At 42.5% G+C, this 12,777-nt stretch overlaps 1 protein-coding gene across 1 annotated transcript in view; it reads right to left on the bottom strand.

Moving 5' to 3' along the window:
- Positions 1 to 2,395: 2,395 nt before the first annotated feature.
- LOC121933008 (pituitary adenylate cyclase-activating polypeptide type I receptor-like) overlaps positions 2,396 to 12,777 on the bottom strand; it is a 27,891-nt gene continuing 17,509 nt past the window's right edge. The window contains exons 6-13 of the mRNA XM_042472195.1: positions 12,176 to 12,308; positions 9,545 to 9,698; positions 8,138 to 8,198; positions 7,440 to 7,512; positions 6,300 to 6,391; positions 5,236 to 5,365; positions 4,996 to 5,037; positions 2,396 to 3,486 (exon numbers count right to left, since the gene is read on the bottom strand). Of these exons, the coding sequence (XP_042328129.1) occupies positions 3,304 to 3,486; positions 4,996 to 5,037; positions 5,236 to 5,365; positions 6,300 to 6,391; positions 7,440 to 7,512; positions 8,138 to 8,198; positions 9,545 to 9,698; positions 12,176 to 12,308 (868 nt within the window). The 3' untranslated portion in view covers positions 2,396 to 3,303. The remainder of the gene's footprint in view (positions 3,487 to 4,995; positions 5,038 to 5,235; positions 5,366 to 6,299; positions 6,392 to 7,439; positions 7,513 to 8,137; positions 8,199 to 9,544; positions 9,699 to 12,175; positions 12,309 to 12,777) is intronic.

Below are 12,777 nucleotides of genomic sequence, written 5' to 3'. Positions count from 1 at the left end.
CTCTGGACCTTTAAATTCCATCCATAGCTCCCACTTTTTGGATGGGCTATAGGGGTTATGCTGTGGACCTTTAAATGCCATCCATAACTCCCACCAGCATCAGTCAAGCCCAGAAGAGTTGCTGCTGCTTGCCCATGGGAATTGAAGGAGAAAGTGGAAACAATTCAGATGACAAAAGTGTCTGGTCTCAACTCTGAGGAGAATGAAAAGAAGAATGCATTCCTTCTGAGTGTGGATACTCATTTCTTTTCCCCTCAGAGCCTAGACCAACTACATTTTCCTCCTCTGAATTGTTTCCCCTCTCCTCACTAGTAAGCAGCAGAAGCACATGTGACAGCTACTGAGGTGGGGAGAGGACATGGAATTGCAGTGGAGCCCTTGTGGCACAGTGCATAAATGCCTGTACTGCAGTAACTCACTCACAAACCGCTACGTTGTGAGTTCAATACTTGGTGGGTCGACATAGCCTGGCATCCTTCAGTAGGCCACTAAAATGAGCAACCAGCTTGCCGGGGGCAATTAGCTTACACTTTGTAAACCGCTTAGTACATCAGTAAGCGGTATAGAAATGTACTTGCTATTGTTATGCTTCCCTTCTTGATGCAGCTGCTGAGCCATTGCCCCCAAATCTATTGCACTCCAGTTCCCTGAATCTCTGAATCAGCTATGAGAGGCATAGTAGATGGGTGTCTCCATCCACCTCCAGCCAGTGATCTCTGGCTGCAATAGGGATCTTGCCTCCAGCTTTTGCACCAGAAACTGCTCACAGCAAATGGATTGGCAACACCAGCCTGCTGCATCCTGAATGAAAATAGAACAGAACTAAAGCAGCTGCATAACTAAGTAGTACATGTAGAATTCTGCCCAACATTTTAAAACAAGAATAAATGTATTTTACACAATATATGAATTTGCCACACAGGAAAATCATGTAGTAGTAGTAGTAGTTGTTGTTGTTGTTTGCACAATACATTTTCCTTAATGAGGTCCTGACGGGAAGAACCATGAGGCCCTTCGCCTTTTTCCACTGATGGTAATGCAAACAAGTATTCTTCATCTTCCTTGTTAAAAGAAAAACTGAATACCCAAATCTCTGTTTAGGGTCTGGTGTAATATAGTAGAACCAGAACATTCCTGCACATTTGCTTGAAAGTAAGACTCACTGTGTTTAGTGGTCCTTACTGTTATATAAGATTGTATGTATTTTTCTGGAGATGAGGGCATGAGTTTTCCCATTCACCCACATATGGAGGGTGGGATTTTTCACTAGTGGCTTGGTAGCTCAAAAAGCTTCATTTTTTAAAAAAGGTACATGGGAAGCATGTGCCTGTTCTGAAAGCAGAAGGCAGCTTTCTGTTTGAATACAAAGTAAATGTTTTATATCCAGCTTATTTTCAAAGAAATATTTTGGCTGCATGGTGGCAACTTTGGTGGCAGAAGTGGTGTAAAATAAACAAGCATTTCAGTACTGAAGCCACAAATATGGGTATAATATTTGTGCTTCTGTCCTGAGGGACCACCATTCCTTTATAGAATTGCAAGTGAAGGCTACAATCCAAAATATTCATGGTATGGGTTAACTCCATTTCAACACAATGGGACTTACTTCCAAGTAAATATGCTTAGGACTGTGGTGCTAGAATGTGAAAAAGAAAACATGTCAAATTTTGCCTTGGCTTCCGTGTCAGTAGGATGGTGGATCTGCCCCAGGTTTTACCCCAGACTTCAAAGGAACTATCCAATGTGCTAAATGCAGTCCCTGAAATAGGTTGAGAACCTTGAATAGTGCCTTTAAAGTTCAAACTAAAATCTGATGTGGATTCAGTGCTCCACTAACATAAGATGTACCAGGCAACAGTGCTTATCTCCAGAAGCACTGTTAGAAGGTCTTGGGAAGGATGGCTGAGCTACTATGGGCAAAATGCTTTGTAAATCAGCAGTGGGCCACTACACCCTTCAGATGCTGGGCACCATAATTCAAAAAGGACATTGAGAAACTAGAGCATGTCCAAAGGAGGGCGACTAAAATGGTGAAGGGTCTGGAAACCGTGCCCTATGAGGAAAGACTCAGGGAGCTGGGGATGTTTAGCCTGGAGAAGAGAAGATTAAGAGGTGATATGATAGCCCTGTTTAAATATTTGAAAGGAAGTCATATTGAGGAGGGAGCAAGCTTGTTTTCTGCTGCTCCAGAGAACAGGACCCAGAGCAATGGATGCAAGCTCCAGTAAAAGAGATTCCACCTCAACATTAGGAGGAACTTCCTGAGAGTAAGGGCTGTTCGACAGTGGAACACACTCCCTTGGAGTGTAGTGGAGTCTCCTTCCTTGGAGGTCTTTAAGCAGAGGCTGGATGGCCATCTGTCAGGGATGCTTTGATTTGGATTTCCTGCATGGCAGAATGGGGTTGGACTGGATGGCCCTTGTGGTCTCTTCCAACTCTATGATTCTATGATTCTAAGATAGCATAGGCAATGGCGGGGGTCAAAGGAGCTGAATTCCAACATCTCCAGGGTCACAGCCACTCTCCCTGGCTGAAAATGATGGTGGCAAACATAAACATCTAATTTACCATCCCAACCAGAGCAACTTCATAATTACTGTGCCTAACAAAAATGGCAGCTTCTTCTTGGAAATTCTGTTGGTACTCTTTATCGTGCTTTACCAAAGTGCACCCCACCCTACAAAATAGGCATCCACATGTCTTAACTTTGAGGGGTTGTCAACAAAGCTATAGCTCTGATCTGAGGAACCATGTCTTGATCAACTCAGTAGAGCTAGCAGTGAGGTTATATATAGGCCCAATCCAGACTGGCGCAGTTGCCCGGGGGAGGAGCATCCGCATGCCCCGCAACCCTAGTACGTGGCGGTGGCATCATCATGGCAGCCTCCCATCTACACGAGGGCTGCCATGATTCTGTCATGCATGCACTGTGTCCCAATGGCGCGGTGCGTGCATGACATCTCTGCACTGCCCCCGGGCTGCTTATGGCGACCGTGGTGTGGCATGTGAAGGAGCTCTGAAACGGAGCTCCTTTTGGGAGCCGCATTGTTCCCGCAGCTACCAAATGGCTGTGGGAACAATGCCAGGGAGAAATTGGCCGGAGATAAAAGGGGCGGTGTGTACCAAGAAGAAACCAACTTTCTCCCACCTGACCTGAGGTTCACCTTTTAGAGCCTGAAGACCTGGCATTCCCACACTTGGGCTGGGTCCAAAGTTTCCAGTAGTGCAACTGCTGCCCCTTGCTGGGAAGGTAGGACTGGATACCTCCCAGTGATTCTGGAGATTGGACAGGGTTTAAGTGTTTCAGACAGAGGAGAGGTCATTGGGACAGATGCTCCTTTTGGGACTGATTCTGTCCAGCAAGGATAACTGGGTGACATAGTTAGTAGGGCTGTTATCTCTGGAGAGGCTTCGGTGTTTCCGGGTGAAGCTGAGGTAATGCTGGTAATGCCACTTACGGAGACGTTTCTTGAACTCAGCCTGAACCTATCATGGCAGGAAAAAGGAACAGAGGATTAAAACTAGGTCAGAGCTAAAACACAAAACTGAACTTTGCAGCCCCAGCCTTGGCTCATTCATGTTGTCAATTTTCCATTTGTTTGATTTTTTGGAGATGAAGGGAGCTGGAAAGATAATTCTGGGGACTGTCATCTATGAATGAAACTTTTCCAAATTCTACTTTAGAGTTTGGCATTGTGTGGCCAATGTGTGGCTGCGCATGTCCACTTGGCCTTTAAAAAAAGATTGTACTTCATGGAAATCCCTTAAATATACCCAGCTCCCTATGAGGAGCGATTTAGAGAGCCGGATATTTTTAGCTTGGAGAAGAGAAGGTTAAGAGGTGATATGATAGCCCTGTTTAAGTATTTGAAGGGATGTCATACTGAAGATGGAGGAAGCTTATTTTCTGCTGCTCCAGGGAATAGGACACAATGGAGCAATGGATGCAAGCTCCAGGAAAAGAGATTCCACCTAAACCTTAGGAAGAACTTCTTAACAGTAAAAAGTGTTGGACAATAGAATATGACAGCCTCAGAGTGTGGGGGAATTCTCCTTCTTTGAAGGTTTCTAAACACAGGCTGGTTGGTCATCATTTGAGAGTTTTTGGTGTCTTCCTGCATAGTAAGGGTTGGACTGGATGGCCCTTGGGATCTTTTCCAATTCTATGATTCTATACATAGGCTTCCCCTTAAATAGACAATCAAAAATATGGGGTTATGTACAACTGAAAGATATTCCCCTCTCTCTCAAAAGCTCAAAGCCCTTAGAACTTGGCAGGGGGGAATGAAACTGGAAGTGGTCATCCAACTGCTCCCATTTTTAAAAAAAGATGGTCATTTCCAGGCTTGGTGCAGCTTCTTGTGGACCCTGGGATGAAAACAATGTCCCTGGACCACCAGAAGTTTCTCCTCCGCTTCCTATGCTTCCGAGCAACTTTACATCACGGTGCTGGAAAGTTCAGGTTCCTCTATCAAGACAGCATTGGGCCAAGACATTTTGCTGCCTGAAGAGAAACTGACAAAATAGGGTCTTCTTCTGTATCAAAGTACAGAAGTCAAACCATTGAATCCAATTCTTGTTGATTCACATTTGCCACTTCATTGGAAGGCAGTTGGTACACAGCATGGCACACACAACCCTGCCAATATTGCTACCAAGCTGTTTCTGTTGCCTAAGGCCCTACTTACCAGAAAGCACTACAGGGCATTTGGGGAGAACATGTTTTCGACTTCTAGAAAGAAAGAAAAATGCCTTTGGGGAACACACTGAGCCCACAGACCACACTGCCCATCCCTGACTTAGAGCATCCAGATTTGTTACAGTGTCTACTTTGACCAGAGAACAGCAAGACAGAATGTGCCATTTGTGGTTTACAAAAGCAGATCAAAGCACTCCTCACCTACAATGGTACTTGTAGGTCTGTTTTGAGAGCTGGAGCACCACAGAAAGATTCCAAACAAGGTCTTTCAAAGAGCGTTTCTTATTTCCACTTACCTCTCCATTTAAGAAACAGTACAGAAGAGCCACCAGGAAACCCTTGAAAGGAAGCGAAGAATAAGAATGATACACGTAAACAGAAACATCATTGGCAGATGCTGGGATCATAAGGGGTTACACACACCACTACACCTTTTTATGGCATTCAGAAAGTGGTCCTCAAGAGACCTCTGCACTGGTCAAAGCCACCATGCCACTGTCCTCAAAGTCACTTATCTCTCCTTCCCAAACCATTACCTGGAATGATCCTACTCCCAGCTCAATATAGAGTCTAGCGACCATCCCAATGCTTTCAGGGAAGAAGGCAAAAACAACGTAGTGAGCTCCAAAGAGAGGGATGAGGAGTAACGTCGATTTGGCCAATCTCCTGAAAGAGAAGACATTGAAGGAGCAACGGTTCAGAAATGGTTATGAGGCACCTCCTGATCTTTAAAACAAAGAAAGTGCCATTAGGGATGAAAACAGTATTTGAATATTGGTGGTGAAACAGGTGGTCATCAGAGTGCTGAAGGATGATACATCCAACCCTCTTCACCAATGCGTAATGGTATGAACAGAAGATGTGAGGACCTCTGTGGGGTCCTATCATAAGTCCCCATTGGTAGGTGGGGGGCTGGATGCATCATCCTTCAGTGCCAGTTTTGGGCATTTTTACAATCATGACAGTGGTTATTGTTGTTGTTGTTGCGTGTCTGAAGTCATTTCAGACTTATGACGACTCTAAAGCAAACCTATCACGGGGTTTTCTGGGGCTGAGAATGTGAGACCCATTCAAGATCACCCAATGGGTCTCCCTAAGTAAAGAATCAAATCCTGGTCTCCAGAATCTTAGTCCAGTGTTCAAACCTCTACACCACACTGGCTCCATGGTACCTCAGTCATACATTAATGCCGCCTCAATCATAAATGCAAATATCAAAAAGTTACATAGTTGGAAGCCTAGCTTATGGACTAACAAGACAAGACAATAACTATTGTTTTGTTCTATGGGGAGCTAATTTTATCTTGCACAAAGCACATTATTTTCATCACAAAGGTGTTGTTTGTTTGTTTGTTTGTTTTTGTGCAAAACCAATATTTTTAGACATTGAAATTTTGGCAAAAAAGATGGTCCTGGAATGTTAAAAAACCCAAAACTCCTTGGTGGTAAATCATTTGTTTTTTGACCAGAAGACACCATTACTCACTGAGGAGAAGAAAATGCATAGGTATTTTTAAAGCTCCAGCAGAAAGAGGTTTGTCTGACAGCAGATGTTGTATCAGACACTTCCAGTGAGAGAATAAAATGCTTGGTCACTTACACAAAATGCCTTGTGTGCCGTCCTCCAGGCTCTGCCGATTTCAGTTTCTGAACCAAAATTCGGATGACGTTTATAAAGATAACAAAGTTCATCTGGAGAGACAAGAGGGGTGGTTTAGGGGTTCATTCCTACCAAAGCTTGCAAAATGTATTTTCCTGTCACATTATATCACCAAGAAATTAACCCCTCCTTCCTACTCCACTTTGAATTGTGGTGCTGAGTACTTGGACACAGGATTCCAGGTGAGGTCTGACCACAGCAGAATAGAGCAGAACTATTACTTTCCTCAATCTAGAGACTATATTCCTATTGATGCAGCCTAGAATTGCATTGGCTTTTTAAGCTGCCACATCATACTTATGCCATCACAAGTCCCTTTTTATCATAGCTTATCTGGTAGCTGTATCTCCTAACGCCAGATCATGGTCATCTTTTCTTGACAAGGAAAAAAAATTGTGCTCATTCTTTAGATCTCTAATATCTCTTAACTGAATTCAGCAAATGCAGAGGAGGGGAAAAATTTGTTTCAACTCGCGTTTGAAGGGTTTTCTATATTTTGTGATTTTTTTCCCTTTGAAGGGAAGAAGAAAGAACCCGAGGTTTCAAACATATGAATATAAAAGAAGGTAAATCTGATAGATCTTTTTGCTTATCCTAATTTTTCACTAGATTAAGGAAGAGAGATGCAACTGTAGGACAGGCAACACAATTTAACCATGCAAACAGCACCCTCTTCTGTTATCTCTCAGGTATTGACATGTCTAAACACATCACTAGTAGGATCATGGATGCCGACTTTGTGGGGAGGTTACTGTTTTGAAGACTACAATGTCCAGGATCCATGGTAGCCATGGGATTCTGGGAGTTGCAGTCCAAACAAGTAAACTCTTCAACCTCTGCTTTGATGTATCTGCCAGGTCCAATTTCTAAAGGAGATCTCTGCTGTTTGCATTTTAATTGTTGCACAGCTTGCTTATTTGTTTATGTAGAAAGCAGGCAAAGAAAAGAAAAAAACCCAAACACATTATGAACATTCAAAAGGCTACAAGGATGGCTCACATAACAGAGATCCCCCAGCAATTGAAGACAATTGCTGGGCTTTCTGTTCTTCAAAGCAAACAGATCAAAAGGAAAACTCACTAAAACCGTTAATAGGATGGGTCCCTTGATGATCCACAGAACTGCTGAGCTTTCCTCTTCATCATCCCAGCATCTGAAGTAGCCAAGGAAAGAGAAATAATGTATTGACATTACCCTGGAAAGAGAGAGGTCCTCCTCTCCTTGCTTGATTTGATGGATATGCTCTGCTCTTTATCCTGATATCAAAACAATATATTTTTCTTCCAGGTGTTCATTTCTCTATCTATTTCATCTTCATCAGATTCAAAAACTAGTACAGGTTGAGTTTTCCTTATCTAGAATTCCCGAGTATTCCAAAATCCAAAATTGCCCACATGGATGGCTGAGATAATGATACCTTTGGTTTCTGATGGTACAATGTACACAAACTTTGTTTCAGGCACAAAAACATTTAAAATATTGTGTATAAAATTATCTTCATGCTATGTGTATAAGGTGTACATGAAACATAAATGAAAGGCATGTTTAAATTTGGGTTCCAAGATCTCACATTATTCAAATATTCCAAAATTGAATGAACTCTCCAAAATCCAAAACGCTTCTGGTTGAGCACTTCGGATAAGGAAGAATCAATCAGTATGAGGTTATGATATGTGTATGAATCAAATTATGTACATGAATCAAAGTTTCTGATTCCTGAATTATCTCCAGTCAGACCATTGATTCATCGTTAATTTGTGAAATATGTCAGTAATTACCCAGTATTCTGGCTGTAAATCCTGGCTGTGATCCATGCCAATGTTGTAAACACTGGTGCTCCTGGACACAAAGAACATATGAGTGAATACAAGAAAGAAGATTTGTACAATCAGAGACAAAATATATGCACAATTGTTCCTCTTCTTTCTTTGCCATAATTACACTCAGTTTCATTATTAAAAGTCTCATTTCTGTTGTTTCATTCACATTTTTATGTTACTGGGTTTGCACATCTTTGCTTCTTTAGTTCTTCAAGGCAGGAGTCAAAGATTTCAAAGGTTTTCTGCCCACTGGCTGAAATTGCAAGAGTTTGTGAGTTTTTCAATGATCTTCAATGGGTCTTCAAAAACCCTGAGTCTTTTTGTGCAAATCCCAGGCGGTTTACAGACCGCCAAATAGTACGTCATCAATACGTACTAGGGTTAGGAAGGGGCGGTGCTTCCGCACCCCCCTAACCCTAGTACGTATTGAATACGTACAAGATGGCGGCGCCCTGTTCATACGGGCGCCGCCATCTTTACGTACTGGACGCACAGCGTCCAGACGTGTCGCGCCGCTTGTGACGTAGCGAGCGCGCCCCTGGCGCCTCGCTACGTCGCAAACGCGACGGTAAAAGAAGCTCCATTTTGGAGCTTCTTTTTTCGGTCCGCGCGGGAGTCGGGCCGTCTGAAGGCTCCGGCTCCCCCGCGGACCTACTGGCGGCGGAGGCAGACCGCCGCAAAGCGGCGGTCTGTACCCCGCCCCAGTGTCATTTTGGGCAAAGAGCAAATGCTATTCTGTGCAAACTTGTTCAACGTAGATTTGTGATTTGTTATGAAATGAGCCCACAGACCTGGTTACTGAAATGGATTAATCAACAGACATAGTTAATCAATCCATTGTTGTTATTGCATGCTTTCAAGTCACTTCCAGTGTTTGGCAACCCTAAGGCAAACCATTTTGTGGGCACAATTTGTTCAGAGGGAGTTTGGTATTGCCTGTCTCTATGGCTGAAAGAGTGTGACTTGCCCAAGATCATTCAGTGGAGTTTCCATGGCTGAGCAGGGATTTGAACCCTGGTCTCTCAGAGTCCTAGTCCAATACACAAACCACTACACTACAGTGTCTCCTTAATAAAATAATATTCAAATAATATTCCATTCATTGGATGGCATCTTGTGGTAGATGAGACAAGTCACGCCAAATGAGATGCAAGGATGAGTGCTCCAGATAATTCAAGCAAGTGACCCAAACTACTTATACTAAGGTCTAATATAAGGATTTGTAAGGCCGTTTGTCTAATTCAGGTGTTGGAAACCTTACCATTGGCCATTCTGGCTAGGACTTCTAGGAGTTGAAGTCCAACTCACCTGGGAGGCCAATGGTTGGGAAGACCTTTCCAACAAAAACCAAGGCAGTCTACTAACCCCATCCAATGAGGATGAACCTCCAGGCATACTGTTTGTCAGGGACAAAGGTCAGCACCAGCAAAGTCTGCAGATACATGCCCTCAACCAGGAGCCAGAAGAAGTTGGCCAAAATACTAAACTGGAAAAACGTCACCGCTGCTTTGCACGTCACCTAAAGGAGAGACACAGAACAGGTTTCAAAAAGAGAGCTTCTTTAGGGCTGATAAAGCTGTATACAGAGCAGTCCTTCAAACCAAATGCATGTCTACATGGGCCAAACTGGGTCCCCTCCATCTGCCCTCACTGCAACCTATCTTCACAAGGCAGGGCCAAAGCCCTGATTTGACTGCAGACTGTCTTCATGGCATGAAACCAGTCCTGCATCAAATCTGGGCCATCCCTGCCTTGAATTGCATTAAAACAACTTACCTTTTGCCCTTAATTTTCCAAAAATATCCAGAGCACTACAGAACAATGCCAAGCAGCATTGTGGCACCCGGCAGTGGTGTCCCCACCCCTGGTGTCACCCAGTGCATGGGGGACTGCTGGGGGGCTACTGGGCTGAGACAAAAAGATCATGCTCACCTTTCTCCACCGTAGTGACCTCCTCTTGAGGAAGAAGTCTCCACCATGATAAAGCCAGGAGGGGGGCCTTTGCCTTTCTCTTTCACCTTGGAGGTGGCCTCCTCCTCAGGAGGAACACACTTGCCCCTACCAGCCTGCAGTGGGATGAGGACCCAACCAGGTGCCACCTCTCTTCTGGAGTGTCATCCGGTGTGGTCCACATCCTCCTAGTGACACCACTGCAAGCCAGCACTGGCACTGTTAGCATGAGTTGCTCCCTCTGAGGTCGCATTGAGGCACCCAGCTATGTGATCAATGCTGGGTGACTCATTTTTGACCTCACAGAGAGCAACTTTTGCTAGGGAGGTTATACCAGGCAGCATAGTGGGATGCGAGTATACACACTGTTGCTCTGGAATGCAGATATAACAAGGAAATTCAGGAGAGCTTTGGCGCTAGATTACTTTAGGAGCAGTCCAGAGTATTCTGGCCGGTGTAGACTCACCCACCCAACCCATATATAAATATATATATATATATATATATATATTTCCAGTAGGACTACTCTGCCTTTAACACCTGCTTAACTGATAGAAAGCTATCAGGTGAAGCTTTCCCCATCATAGCATTTCTGTATAACAACAGATCTACTCATCGATTCCTATCATCCAGGTTCTAAAGGAACTAGAGATCCTCTCCCACATCACAGTTGGCTAAAAGACTAATTTGAGCTGATATTTTGTATAAAAAATCCTTCCATGTGCTCTAAAATATGCCACAAATGTGTGGTAAAAATATCAGCAGGAGCTGTAAGTGGGTGGGTTGTATAATTCTTTTGGTTCCTTCTGTCCGACAGGGAAAAACGTCAGGGAGGTAAACAAGTTACAAAGACCTCATATGTGGTGGACTTGGAGTTAGATCTGCAATGGTAGAACAACATGTTTCTCACCACCCTTTTCATTTTTCTTTTCATTACAGTTAAGATGGAAGGCAGGAGCCAGAGCTCTATGGACTTTTAGTTATATGGGGGGGGGGGTTCTTCCTTCCCCATCCCCTACCTTCACTTTTTTTGTCTTTTTTATTTTCTGAATGCATTTTCTGAATACATATAAATTAGATTTTAATTGTAAATAAAACTGCTAGTGATATATATATATATATATATATATATATATATATATATATATACTGTATATATTTATTTATTTATTTATTTATTTGGAGGTCTCTTTCTTCCCAAATGTCTTGGGAAATCTCCAGTATCTACAGTCTATGAATTCTTTAGTATGTATTATTCTGTGGATTTTTATTTTTACCCTTTGGAGGAATGGGAACAGTCAGATTTGGACCTATTGCCTCATGGGAGCAAAATGAAGTTTGCATGAGAAGGTTGTGAAGTCCTAATTTTGTATCAGTTTAACAAATGTGGATCTGCTGAACGTACAAATTAACCAAATGGACCTCTGCACCTAATTTTTCAAATCAATCTGTAATTCAAAGCATACACATAAATGCACATATCTTAAGAGTGCACAAAAATGCATATATTTTGGGAAATTGCACCCAAAAATAATTTATGCTACCAAAAAAATGTTGGCAAAATGGGATGGTAATAAGAAAATTGTCTAAAAAATACATCCCTTTGGGAAGATGTGCATGAATGTTAACATAATTTGTCATTGATGTTATTGTTTTAATTGGTTTTAACTGGTTTCAAATTGTATGATGGTTTAAACGTGATTTAACTTTGTATTTGTTAATTATGAACTATTTATTTTAATAGTTGTAACTGTTGGAAAATATAGAAAATGACAACAACAACGACGACAACAATGATGATGATGATGATGATTCAGAATCTCACTGAGACTTTTTAAATTACATTTGTAGAATGATATAAATATAGATGTAAATATAGTCCAAAATAAACTCATGGCTGCAAAAATGAGAAATTCAGCAAAACTGAAATTAATAGTTTTTCCCATCCTAAAAATAAGTCATCTTAAAGCCCAGTGCTGGCAGAAACATAAAGCCTTTGTATAAAATACACATTTCAGAGGTAAAGGAGCATGCAAGCCTGCTTACTGTGGACATCAGGCAGTGGTCCATGCTGTCATCTGAAAACAAAATGGCATCTTTTGTGAAGACAGCCGCCGCCCTCAGGATGAAGGAAAGAAACAAATGCATGTGGATATAATTCCGGGTACAGTGAAATTTTCTAGAAAAGAGCAAAACAGAGAAATGTCATTTTATGCACAGATGCGATCTAACTGGATGGGATCCTGTTTCAGGGCAGCTAACTGGCAGTTATGCCTAGGGTTTCAGATACGGTCACAAACCAGCTCAAACCTGCACTTGAAACCATGCATTTTAACACCACTTCCATCCCCTGGAATCCTGGGATTAGTAGTTTTATAAGGTCTTAAGCCTTCTGTACCAAAGCATGCTCGTGCCTCACCGAACTACAGATCCCAGGATTCTGTAGGATGGAGCCATGGCAGTTAAGGTGGCATCAAACTGTATTATATCTACAGTGTAGATGCACCCTAGGGTCAGGTCTGTCCAACTTGTGACCCACCAAACTAAAAACCTACCATCATGGGCTTGATTCATCTTCTTAACTGTCTGGCTTTCCTATCTATCTATCTATCTATCTATCTATCTATCTATCTATCTATCTATCTATC

This window comes from Sceloporus undulatus, chromosome 6 (assembly GCF_019175285.1).
Source record: "Sceloporus undulatus isolate JIND9_A2432 ecotype Alabama chromosome 6, SceUnd_v1.1, whole genome shotgun sequence".
Taxonomy (NCBI): Eukaryota; Metazoa; Chordata; class Lepidosauria; order Squamata; family Phrynosomatidae; genus Sceloporus; species Sceloporus undulatus.
The sequence above is the reverse complement of the archived record's forward strand: the minus strand, read 5'-3'. Positions and strand labels throughout refer to the sequence as shown.